This window comes from Triturus cristatus, chromosome 6, assembly GCF_964204655.1.
Source record: "Triturus cristatus chromosome 6, aTriCri1.1, whole genome shotgun sequence".
NCBI classification, from domain to species: domain Eukaryota; kingdom Metazoa; phylum Chordata; class Amphibia; order Caudata; family Salamandridae; genus Triturus; species Triturus cristatus.
In genome coordinates, this window is record NC_140589.1 from 712535662 (window position 1) to 712549465 (window position 13804).

General features: G+C 41.3%; 1 protein-coding gene across 2 annotated transcripts in view; it reads right to left on the reverse strand.

Annotated features, from left to right (window-relative positions):
• ARMC2 (armadillo repeat containing 2) overlaps window positions 1–13804 on the reverse strand; it is a 486620-nt gene that overhangs the window by 150402 nt on the left and 322414 nt on the right. For both annotated transcript variants that reach the window (XM_085611202.1, XM_085611201.1), the window contains exon 11: window positions 4366–4511. In XM_085611202.1, the coding sequence (XP_085467328.1) occupies window positions 4366–4511 (146 nt within the window). The remainder of the gene's footprint in view (window positions 1–4365; window positions 4512–13804) is intronic.

Below are 13804 nucleotides of genomic sequence, written 5' to 3' on the forward strand. Positions count from 1 at the left end.
GGACTAATTCCAATCTGGCTTCAAACAAGGGTGCAGCAATGAAACAGCACTGCTTCAGGTAGTCGATAATGCTCTTCGAGTCCTAACCTCTGGCAGCTCCTGCCTCTTGATTCTTCTCAACCTGCCATCAGTTTTTTATACAGCAATACACTTCTTGATGTCTGAGCATTACAGTGCAGTCCTAATATTGTGCACATCCTTCCTCATGGGTAGGTCACAGAGGATCAAAATTGATGACTGTCTCCCCTCACTGAAGGCTGTTGATCAAGGAGTTCCATAGAGTTTTATCCTTCATTCTACCATTTTCAACCTCTATATCGAGTCTCTGGGAGTCCTTCTAAGAAAGGCTGGGATACTCTATCATCAGTATGCAGATGACACCCACCCCTACTTAAAGATCCCATCCACTAATGACATCTCTTATCTTGCCACCACATTAAACTCTGTTCAAGACTGGATGACTTCTCACAACGTAAAACTGAACCCTTCCAAAACAGATTTCCTCCTCATTTCATCTTCAAATTCACCACTGCCTGTACAAACCTGGATAGAAACACTCAACATCTTTGACAGCAACCCCATCATCATTGATAAAGCCAGATCCCTGGGAGTATCCTATGGAATGAAGACTCAATCTTAAGACTCAAATCAGCACCATGGCCAGGAATGCAGAATATCAACTATGTCTTTTTTGGTGGAATCCAACGGTACATTCCTAAGCAAGATCTGAAATCCCTAGTTCAATCACTGGTTCTCCCCAGAAATGACCATTGCAACTCTCTCCTGACTGGTCTCCCAAAGACCCACTTCATCACTTTGAAATCCGTTGTACATTCAGTGGCTTGTTTCGTCTATGGGGCGAAAAGAAACAACCATATCTCACCTATGCTTGTCACTCTTCGCAGGTTCCCCATAGAAGCCAGAGCGATATATAAGACTGCTTGTATCAGCCACAAGGCCTTACACACATGTATGTCTAGCTACCGAGCAAACAAATTGATGCTATTGGGAGGCACCAGACCATTGCAAATCAATAAAGATATGTTGTTCGAGCCTTTGATCTTTAAAAAGGAAAGATTCATGGTACAATCTTTCTCGGGCAGCATGACCAGAACATGGAACTCCCTACTCCTGATACTACGCACCACCTCCTCACTGCCGACCTTGAAAATGGAGCTGAAAGCACTTCTTATAGAAAGACATTTTGGCCAGTTGTCCTCTTAGCCAACCTCCACTATGATAATGCACTCTTCCGGAGACTGAAATTAACTGCACTACCCTTGCCCCACTTAACCTAATCTTGCTGCCAAAACCTATACCACCTCAAACCCCTAACAATTGTAAGTCAGTTTTTTTGTGATGATCAAAACGAGCAACTACCCGTATGTATTCACTCGCCACTTTGTGCCTTTTGTAATGATCATAACTAGCAACTGTTTGCAAATTGCATCTCTTGTAATGAAACCTGTTTTATTATTAAGAGCTCTAACACCTTTCGGAACTGTTCGCGCCATGTAAAATGTCTAAATATATAAATAAATAAATGTAGTTTAAATATGCCACCAGGGAGAAACAAAAAATACTTCTATTGATCTATAATGCATCACATTAATTTATCCAGTGGTTTATTAGACATATGGCCAAATATGTTACATTTGCTGCCAGGATTCCTCACTAAAGGGAGGAAGGCAAACACAGAAGGGAGAATGAACTTTTAACTTATTTGTGCTTATAAAAGTAGCACAATGCTGGCAGGAACTGCGGTCTAACATGACAAACATTTACAAGGTGACTTTCCATCAAATTAGTATCCCCACGAATCTACCATTAGACGAACTACATCAGGTCATACTTCTTTTTACCACAGTGGGCTGTGCAGGGGTGAAAGAAGTGTCCTTTTACAGGGATAAAAATGTATTAACAGAAATTAAAACTGAGGTGTAAAGAACACAAAATATATGGGTTTTCATATGGGGGTTAGAGGAATCCTTAACAGCTGAACAGTATCTTTAGCCAATGGCATAAACACTCCTGAATTAGATTCTCGTAAGGAGTGCATAAGAAGTGTTGATCAGGCATCTTTTAGCGAGGATTCCCCAGTCTTTTTGCTTCTGATCTCATGTTTTTGACTGTGTGCTGAACTTCGTATTTGCTGGTTTTAGGACTCTGGGCACTTTTGCACTGCTGACTAGTGCTAAAATGCATATGCTCAGTGTCTAAAATGTAATGGCATTTGGTTTCTCCATGACTGGCATATCTGATTTACTGATAAGTCCCTAGTACAGTGCACTATGTGTGCATAGGGCCTGTAAATCAAATGCTACTATTGGGCCTGATCCACTGATGGTGCTACCCACGTGAGTAGCCCTTCAAACAAGTCTCAAGCCTGCCACTGCAGAGCCTGTGGGTGCAGTTTTACACAGCCATTTCGACCTGGCAAGTTCATCTACTTGCCAGGACCAGACCTTCCCTTTTATTACATGTACCACATCTCTAAGGTAGGTCCTAGGTAGGCCCTTGGGCAGGGTTCAGTGTAGGTAAAAGGTAGGGCATGTAATTTTGTGTTTTAGATGTCCTGGTAATGAAAAAACGCTAAATTCATTTTTCATTTTAGCAAGGCCTGTCTCTCCCATAGGTTAGCATTGGAGCTGCCTTTGTAACACTTTACAAGTGTAACTTCCAATTGGAAGCAAAGCAGATAGAAAATTGGAGTTTGGTGCCCTAAGCTAGAGTGGTGGAAGTAGCGGACACTTGCACCTGCATAGGGCTGTGCCTGTCCCTGCGAAAATAGCTGTAATCACCCCCCCACCCACCAGACCCCTCCATAGTGTGTCTGGAGCCAGGTTCCAGGAAGGGTAGGGTATTGTGCACTACAAAGACCTTTTGTTGAAGTCTCCCTACTTCAAAAGCTAACATTGGCATAAGTAATGGACCTCCAACACCATATACTCAGAACACTTCTGGACTGAGGGCATTCTGCCAAGAAGAAGAGCTGTTGTGCTGCCAGGAGAGACTGCTACTTTGCTGCTTCCTTTGCTGTGTTGGCCTGCTGCTTCTTGCCTGGGAGTAAGAGGACTGGACTTTACTCTCTAAATCCTGCAGATAAATGTTCTCCAAGGGCTTGTTTGGGCTTGCCGTCTCTTTCTGAATTCTCAGGGATAGCAACTGGGCTCCTCTACTGGGAGTCCTGGTCTGCCAAATCCAATTCTGGGCCCTTGGAAGTGAGTGCTTGTGCTGCAACCCAAGAAATCAATGCATCGACTCCAAAGCATCATTTCTGACCCGGCGCAACTCTGTGAAACCGACGCATCACAGCTGCCTGCACCAAAGCCGTGGTCCCCACTCGCAGACTGCGCAACGCAACAACCTCGACTTACAATGCAGCCTCGACTTTGCCTCAGTGCCTCTGAAGAAACGCTGCTGCATGAGTCTTGGACACTGCCCAATTCCGACACATCCCCGGCTCAGAGTGACTTCTTAAAGACACATCGCCTCCTGCCCAGCGGTTCGATATCGACGCCTCAGAACCAACGCACGTGCTCTTGAGATTGACACATTAACGACGTTGCCCTACTTCGGAACTGATGCATCGCCTGTGAAAGCAATGCATCACCTCTGGGTTTCAAAGAATCGTCCTCAAGCATAGACGCATCAAAGGTATTGTCAGCGAGTCTGTGTGACTCCTGTATCAGGCCCGTATTCCATCACCGTCAGACTAATCTTTTGTATCTGTCCCAGTCAAGCGCGACCAGATAGCCTCAGTTGGAGCTACTGACTTCTAAGCACTGCATATTGATTTAAATTATAAATAAATTAATATCTTGAATTGTGCATATTGTATGTTTGTCATTTTAGTCTTGTTTTACTGAGATAAATATTGGCTATTTATCTAAACTGGTGTGGAGTACTCTTGTGGCGTTTCCACTGTGCTACAGTGTGTGTGTGCACAAATACTTTACACATTGCCTCTTTAGTATAGTGAGCACGGATACACTTTTAGTGTATACTATACTTACCCTGACTAGAGTGGTGTCCCTACTTGGGCAGGGTGCATACCTCTGCCAACTAGAGACCACATTTCTAACAAGAAAGAAGCGTGCATTATCCACAAAGGGCCATACAAGTTAAAACACAGACTTTTTTTCTAGTCTCAAAACCTCAAGTCTCAAAATCATACCATTAACTTAAATTATATATTCTGTTTGACAAAACCAGCAAACATCAAATTTGTAGTCTGGTGAAGCGATGCAGGTCAACAATTAGCTTCATCAAAATACACAAAGGCCATTTAATAGCAGTTTATCCATTTTGATAACAAGATTTTTGTGAGAAATTGTTTTAAGCACTTAAAGCAATCTTGCCTACCTGAATAATCTTGCAATATTGGTACACACATCACTGTCACTCATGTGTTGCTCCAAAACTATACACAACTCTGATAGTACATTGCTGACCAAGAACGTGTGCCTTGATTGAGGAAGATCTGCAAAGTTTCTCAAAGTTGCAGTGAGCTACAGGAGAAAATATTACAACAGTTGCATGTTACAGTATGGCTTCCAGACTTTATTACATTTTTCAAAGACATTCAACTTATATTTATTAATAATTATAAAGACAACATCATTACAACTTACTTTAACTAATATTTTGAAGGATTAGAAACAATCATGAGAAAAAGATGAGCCACTTGATTATGCACCTGCTCTGCGTGTCCTTCTAGTGTTTGAACTCCTAGAACAACTTCCACTATTTTCTTCTGTTCCCTTGCGTTGAAACAATAAAATAATTTAAACTGTTATTTTCTTCTCTCAGGAGAATTGCTTAGGTTTTTTTCTACTCATGAGAATGATATAGTCTTTGTCCTATTCAAACCATAACTTTATTTTAACTAAGATTTTACTGAAATTCTGAGCTTTTTTTTTTAAGGAACGTTAGCAGTTGGTGACAGAGCTATCTCTGCGTCAAGCCTACATGACGCACTATATTCAGTCATGTGTGGCATTGTTGGACACCCAACTACCCATGTATCCAGTCTCCACTGAGGTGAGTGGGGGGTGTAGGGGAGTTGTAAGACAATGATTTGGTTGGCCACAGTGAGTAGACTGTTGCCAGGGCCTACTCCCAACTGGTCATGCGTCTGGCTCTTCACCACGCAGGTTGATCAGCCATGCACAGTTGGAGTAGGTTGCAGGGACTGGCTAGTAGTCAGGCCTCCAGCCACCCAACTTGTGTACCCCAACCAGGACCAATCACTTATGCATCCTATCAGGCCCTGTACTCAACCACAGGGAGGATGACTTAACATTTTTACTTTGTTTTTTAAATCTGCAAATTTCCTGTAACTCTTGTTTTCCAAGCTTTATACTTTTCAGTTATTCACTTAATCATTTAGTGGGTCCTGATGTCCCTCCCGTCCCTTAACATTGGTAATCAATGGCATAGCATACTCTGTACATCTGCATATATGGTGTATAACATGTTATTTTTAATGCGTCCCAAGAACGCAAAGGTTTAAATTTGTTCAGCACTGTAAATTTGCATTGAATAAGCCTAGTGACTAGGAGGAGAGTTGTTACCCTTTATAAAGTAATTGTGTAATTTGTAATCTGTGAAGCAGTAAACATGTCAATCTCGCTGTACTGTGTTAATAACATGAATTCTGACCTTAACTTTGTAGGAAAAGATGTGTGCACAGTTGATGAAAATAGCATCCATTATTGGGCCACATTTATTTTACTGCAATGCCATACATATGTATCTAGACATTAAAAAATAAAAAAGGCCTTTTTAATGCCTTTTAATGTAACCACATTATAGAGTAGCTAATGCAGACTCTGTACTATACATATAAAAAAAGGTGATGCCAATGTAGATGCTGCACCTATTACACTTTTGCCATACTCTCACTCATTGTCCCCTCATATAGTGAACAAGGACATGGCTCTGTCCCAATCTGCAACCTTTTGGTTGAGAGTAAAAGTTTGATATTGCAAAATGTCTTGAAGTTCGTAAGAAAGATTGTGCGTGTGGTCAGTGCGAAACATTCCCAAAGTAAGAGCACTGGTTTGGGAAGAGAGAAGCTCCATCCTCAAACTAGTGCCTTTCAATTCCTCAGCCGCCCCACTGTGAGACCTGTGCCACCTAAACTCCTCCCCAGCTCTCATCTGCTCATAACGAGCCAAAATTTCGCAAGAATATTCGATGACTTGACTAGGGTTCAGATGGGAAGTTGTCCAGGAAGAAAGAAGGAGCTATAGTTGATTTTGTTACCAAGACAAGGTGACTTAGTTAGAGCCCGTGTGGCACTGGATACTCCAACCCTTCCTATGAATATTAGGAGACTGGGCAGAATCTAACTTAGGGATCGCTTTATCACATTCCAATATATATTTCACTACAAACAAATGTTTGCTCATTGGTACAAGCCCTTGACATTGCGGTTTGTGAACCCATGGACTGTCTAGAAGATAATGTCACAGTCCGGCTCAAAGATGGTCTGAACTTCTGAAATGCCCAATCCTTGTTGAAACATCAAGATTATGAAGAGTATTTTCACCAATTAGTGTGGTCTAGGCTGAACAATGGGAAATCATTTTGCTAGGTTAGGTGAAAATAATATATCCTTTACATCAAAATAAGTTAGTGTGTGGACTACTTTATGTCCAAGATAATGAAGCGTAAAATTCAACAATGTTTATGGTCTATGTAAGAAGGCTAAAAACTGCCATTAGACAATCTTATTTTTTACCAACAATAACTAATTGTTTGTATTCAGTGTTTCATACAATACTACTGTCATTTCTAGGAGCTGTACATAAAAGATGTTACTAGTACCCATAATTATACTCAATTTGGCAAACGTAGAATGATGGTGAGCTGAGTACCAATTACCAGGATTTAAACTGATGCCCTTCAGATCACCGCAGATGTCCGTCGAGGCATTAACTCACTGTGATTACTCACTGTAATTTTGTAAGTGCATGGAATTTGGTCGGATTGTTGCAGTTGGAATTTCTCACTGGTAGGCAATACTCACAAAAGTAAATATATTTTTGTGATTCGCTTTTTAAGTTTCATATACTGTAACACATATCAAATATGCAAATATGAGAAAACCCAGAGTGCCAAATTAAAACATAACAGTAAAGCATTTCAATCCATCCAACTTCTCCAAGACAACCATTAAAATAACCAGTCGATGATTGCGGCATGTCAAGACAGCATGCTCCATTTTAAATCTTATGTCCCAATGCTTTTTTCACAGGTATCCTTCTCATTCTCAATCGGTAAACGTAGTTACCTTGAGGTCTCTTCCCCACCAATTAGGACAACAAGTTCAAAACTCATGGTGTGATCAGGCGTGACAACACAACAATTACACTTTTTTATTTAGTCCACTAGTGGGAGGTTGCCACAGTGATACCAACTCTTCACAGCTAGGTTTCAGTAAGACAATTGTGCCATATCAAGAACTGCCCACAGTCTTTGCTATCATTAAAAAACAGCTGGTGCTCCACTTCCCATATTGCAGCAATTACCAATTTTGATGCTGTGCTACAGCTAGAACCATTTTTTCACACTCAGCTTTCCCAATTCACAAAGGTATATTACACGTGCAGATTTACTAATGTGTAAATTTACTCTGGCACCTTGCTATAAATAGACTTTCTTTGCTTTTCACTATTTCCACGTGCTAATTTACACTTAAGTTTATACTAACATATCTCCGTCACACTGAAAGCAGGGAAGAAATAATACAGTTTAATGTTTTAAAAAATATATATGCAATTTTTTTAGAGTCAAATAAATCTGTAAGTTAATTTAAAACATCACTATTAACCTAAAACAATAAATAACGTGTTATCAAACAATAACTCAGCAAATTAAATGTTTATTAAACAGTATTTTTTTTTTAACTGTATTCTTTTTATTTATAAGTATTATTTTTAAAATAAAGTTCTTAGAAAAAACCCACCCTCACTGGCATGTTAATATTTACTTATTATTTAGTAAATGTATTTAAAGGTTGTATTTAACTAATTTAAATTAATTATTAATTTTTAAAATTATGAAATATTAAATTTCTGTATATTTAAATTGAAAGTATAAATAATTTCATGTAGTTAACATTATTTCCTTCGGAATGCTATTTTAAGTTCATGTCTCCATTACTTTCCTTTGCAGTGGGTTACAGTACCTCTGAGTGGCCATGTGTGGTGCTACACTTACTCCAAGGTTGTGATGGAGCACATTTATGACTGTTTTGTAGCCTTTTTTGGCTGTAGTAACTTTAGAGGTGCTGTTTGTGAATAACAATGATTGTACTCTTTAGTGGGTGGGTGTGAAAATCAACATGTCCATCCCTAAACCCCTCCCTACACCCCTGCTGTTTTACAGTAAGTTATCTCCATTTTCCAGCCATTCTCCCATGTCCCACGAACATTTACTACTAATTAGTAAACTTACATGTCTGAAGACCTCCCCATAGAAAATTTAAGAGAGTTGGAGGTGGGGATTACCAGCAGTAGGTTTGTGAACTGAAGTAAGTAGTACTATTAGTCCAATGTTTCATAAACATTTCCAGTGAAATTACTGAAAGTTCACTCACCTTAACCATTCTGGGTCCTCCCAGGAATCATACACATCAACTCATAACAATAACTTTATTTCCCCAGACTACCGTAAGTCACTGTTTTGATCGCCATATGTAATTACATCAAAACCTATTATAACACTTTTTGAAGGCATCATGATATAGCCAAACCTATTGTTTATTTACTTCTTAATCATGGAAGCAATTCATCAAGAAAAGTTTATGTTGATAATTACATACTTAGTGAGAGCATATACTGAAAACACATTTCAGATAAAAATAAATACCTTGTGTAAGAAATTGGGTTATTTGTTGAGGGGGGCGGAAGCGCCACTCAGGCAACAACCACAATCATGTTCAGGGTGAACGACAAGAGTCACTAAATAAACCTGTTCTTAACCTTCTGGTAGCTTGGCACAAAGCAATCAGGCTTAACTTCGAGGCATTGTGTAAAGTATTTATGCGCTGCCATGTAGCATGTGATTACTTTCTATGAGTAAAATCTGTCCACAAAGATTTTAGGACCATCAACTAATGATATGTAAACAAACACACTACTGACACATATTACAAATGACAACACAACAGTTTACTTGAAAGAAAATGAAAGATAGGTATATTAGAAAGTTATATCTTCTGGGCTAATACATCAAAAGAGACTATTGTACAGACCGTGAACACTGCTTGTGACATATAAATGTGCCTCAGATATAACACAAGTGCTAACACAATGAACAATGAAAAACATTCAGCAAAATACAATGAACATACATAAAGGAATTCATTATTGCGTCCCAATACATTAGGAAACCCTAAAGGGATATGTGATTTGCATCCTCTCATGAGCATGTCTGTTTGGGCTTGGTACGCTTAATAATGGCACGTCAATGTTGCGATGGCGGTCGGAAAATCACTCCGACCGCCATGGTAGCGGGAAAACACCGCCTGCTAGGACCGCGGCATAACCGCCGGTCCAATTAGTATGCTCTGCAGTCTAGATCCGACCGCGGCCATACTATTGCGGCATTTAACACTGCGGTGGTTGCTGCTGCCAGCAGCACCGCCGCGATTTCCAAAAAAGCATGGCCAGCATATCCCTGCACTGCATGGCATGCACTACACAGTGCCTGCCACCTGGTACAGGGACATGTAGGGGGGTACCATGGGTATCCCCCAGTGCACCCACACCCCCCAAACACATTTGGGCCGCAATGGGCCCCCGGAGACATTCTCCGCATGCCTTTCCATGGCGGTTCCACTTCCACGGAAAGGCTGGCTACCGCCGGCACCATAATCATGCCGGCGGAGCCTGGCCCTGCACCAGGCAAGCGTGTGGACTGCTGCCGGCGGAAAAGTGGCGGGCGGAAACTCTCACCGCTGTGGTCATCACTGTCATGCTAATGGGACCGGCGGTTTTCTGGGTTGCGATCGCGGGCAGATGACCACCGCCGGCCCGGTGGCAGCCATCCGACTGCCATCCTACTAGACCCCTTAGTCTGCAGTATCCTGCATGGCTCCCCCTTTGTCTGCTGAGTTAATGATAATATCAGCATTGCTTTTGACGGATTCTAGTCTGAGCCGTTCATCTCTTGTGACATTATGTTTGATATGTTTCTTTTTTCCAAACATTTGCATAATGTCCCTCAGGATCACTTGTTCAAATACTAGTATTCTGTTCAAAACTAGATGTGCCGGAGGTGTAAAGATAGACTGTGTTCGTAAAGGTATAGCAGAGAACATCTTGTCGAGTATGGGGTTAGGGTTTTTGTAAAAATAGTGTTGCATGCGTACCTTTCTAAAGAAATTATGCAATTTTATCTTTGTATTATTTGTATTAAAATAATTCATGGGTGCAGTAGGTACAAAGCTTAAACCTTTGGAGAGAACTGACTGCTCCGAGGGAGAGAGATGGTGTTTGGATAGATTGATAATAGGATCACTCAGGTCTTCTGTCTGCTCACTCAAACCATTAGCTGACTTTGGTTTGATCTAGGGTTCTCAGATACTAGTAGTAGTGGTCTTACCATCTGTAGGTCTGTTGTCTGGTTTGAATCTCCCCATGTGTGACTTGAGGGTAGAATCTCACTGATTTCCGTCCTCTCCCACTGCCCCTATTCCAGCCTCTGTTGTGACCAACCCTATTCTACTCCCCCTCGCCTGTGTGTAGGCCATCATCCATCCCCTAAAAAAGGTCTCGAAAGTGGTTCCTGATAGTTATGGCCCTGATTGTATTGGCGTCCAGACGTACTGCCACTGAGTGTTTGTGGTCACTGTCTGGCCCACTGGAGTGTGATGATTCAAAAAATGTCTGCCCCTATTGATATATTGGCCTTGACTATCGTGTTGGTAATAGTCTTCGGTGATGTAGGGATATGTCAATTTCTTGTCGTAGGGTCTTATATCTCGGGCTAATTTGTCTAGCTTCCTTGTCTGGGTAACTGGATTGAATTCAACAATGTTTTTCCAATCTCTCTAGGGCTTTCTTAGCGTTATTGAGGGCTCTGTCTTCTTGAGGTCATTTATATCTTTTGCCAATTTTGTAATGTATTCCAGGGCAGTCTCTACTCCTAGCACCAACCATTGCCAGGAACAATTGTTCGCCTCAAAACTGATATTCTCTTGAAATTTGGGAATGTCTATAAAGATGACAGGCTCATTCTTGACCTCAAGACCAATTGGAATAATGTTTGCCTCTCCAGCAATCGACATTTTCATTCACCATGCTTAATGTATGGGCCAGAGTATCTCAGCTCCACTTTGCGTATTTGTTTAAGCGCCTGTTAAATATATTTTACTACACAGGTAGTGACCAGTTAGAGGAGATAACACGCGGATTCCTTCTTTTTTGAGAAACTCAAACAGCAGGTGAGACTACTTTGCAATGCTCACTTTGCACAATAATTTTTAGTTCATCTATGCACACTGACACTAAGTATATAATTTCCATACCATGCAGACTGTACGCAGTCCTGATGAAGACACCTTGGTGATGTTGTCTAACCACAGTAGTTCTCTGAGGGTCGAAACATCGGCGTGCTATTATTAAGTGCACTAAGCCCAGACAGACATGCTCATGAGAGGATGCAAATCACATGTCTCTTTTGGGTTTCCTATTGTATTGGGACGCAATAACGAATTCCTTTATGTATGTTCATTGTCTTTTGTTGAATGTTTTTCATTGTTCATTGTGTTAGCACTTGTATTATTTCTGAGGCACATTTACATATGTCACAAGAAGTGTTCACGGTCTGTACTATATTCTTTTTTGATGTATTAGCCCAGACGATATATGACTTTCTAATATATCTATCTTTCATTTTCTTCCAAGTAAACTGTGGTGTTGTCATTTGTAATATGTGTCAGTAGTGTGTTTGTTTACACTTGGTGGACAGATTTTACTCATACAAAATAATCACATGCTACATTGCAGAACCTTTGTCTTTATACTGTTGTGATTCCCCAGATTCTGCATGCTACTGGGATACCCCATTATTATTAATGATAACGTATTCATGCGGCACACAAACAGTAATAAAGTGAAAACACAACACAACACAAATCCCAAACCAATTTACAAACACTGAACAAGCTTTAATAAATAAAATGATGCCAAAATGACAAAAATCCAATCAGTAGAAACAGAAATATTGAATTTCAAGGTTTTAAGTGAAAATAACACCAAGAAGCACAAAGTGCCAACTGTGGTTATCTGGTCGCGCTGGACCGGGAGAAAGTCAGCCTGGATACTGGGACCCGATTAGTCCTGAGAGTTGTACCTTATGTTCTTTATTCAAAGCTTTGTGTTGCTTGGCATTGGTTTCAATCAGGAGCTACGTGGTGCAGGGCTGTGAAGTCCCAAGTTGAGATGTGTTGAGCTGCAGCTGTTCTGATGAGGAGGGGTGACGGCTGCACTGTGAAGTCATGCGTCGAGGTGCAGTGTTGGTTCCAGTCAGGCTGTTGATTAGGTGCTGTGATGTGAGGCCCTGCATCAGGCTGCATCGCACTGCGTCGGATTTGATGGAACCCATAGTTAGGCAGGGATGCCAGCCAACAGTCCAAGACCTGGAGAGGCACCTCTTGGGGATCAAGGTCTCACTCCAGCAGAGGCCGGCTGCATGGTTCAAGCAGGTCCAGTTACAGGTCCAGGCAGCTCCATTGCAGCAAGCCAGCTCGGTAGTTGTAGGGAGACCTCTGAAGCTTGCTGTTCCCCTGCAGCTCACACAGGAGGTCAGCCAACTGACCCTCACAGTCACTCTGGTTAGCCTGGGATGAAGGCAAGCAGGTCCAATCTTCCTTCTCAGACAGCAAGGCAGTCCTTCAGCAGCATGGCAGTCCTCCGACAGTAGCGTAGTCCTTCAGTAACTTCCACAGGTCCAGGAGTGTTCTCTTGAGTGGCTCTAGAGGGCCAATATTTATACCTGGTGCCAGCCTTTGTATGTGGGGGTGGCAGGGTGATTTCCTCTACTATCCCCACATTTGGTTCTCAAACGTTTTCCCCTTCACTTCCCAAGCTGTCAGCAGTAAAAATGACTTTAGAAGATTTTCACTGCCAGGACATGTAAAACTTAAGCACACATGTCCTACTTTTTAAATACAATGCACCCTGCCCCATGAACCTTTAGGGTGATGTATAAGTATTAAACAGGAATGTTTAGGCCTGGCAAAGGGTTATTTTGCACTGCACTACAGGCTGCAATGGCAAGACAGATGTTTGAAAGGCTGTAGACCCACTAGTAGCATTTAATTTGCAGACCCTAGGTACAGTTCGTACCATTTACTAGGGACTTACAAGTACATTAATGTACCAATTAGGTGTAGTCCACTTTCACCATGTTTGAATGAGAGAGCACAAGCATTGTACCACTAGTTCACACTAGTAAAGTGCACAATACCAACAAAGATTCTACAAAACAGGATGAGGAAGGCACAAAGTCTGGGGAAATACAATGCTAAGGATTTCAGGCCTAACATCTTGCTTCAGGATAACTCAACTAAGTATATGTACATTCGTAAAGGTTCCAGAGAAATAAATTTTTCCTGCAGAGGCTTCAGACACTAAAGTTTCCTAATCTTGAGTGAATTTGAAGGAATTTTATAATTCATTCTAGTGCCTGACCAAATTGAATATTACCAAAGACACACTTGACATATGGGCGGAACCAGTGAAAAAGTCTTGCCGGTGCCTTAGACCCAGGAAGGCAAAGTACCACA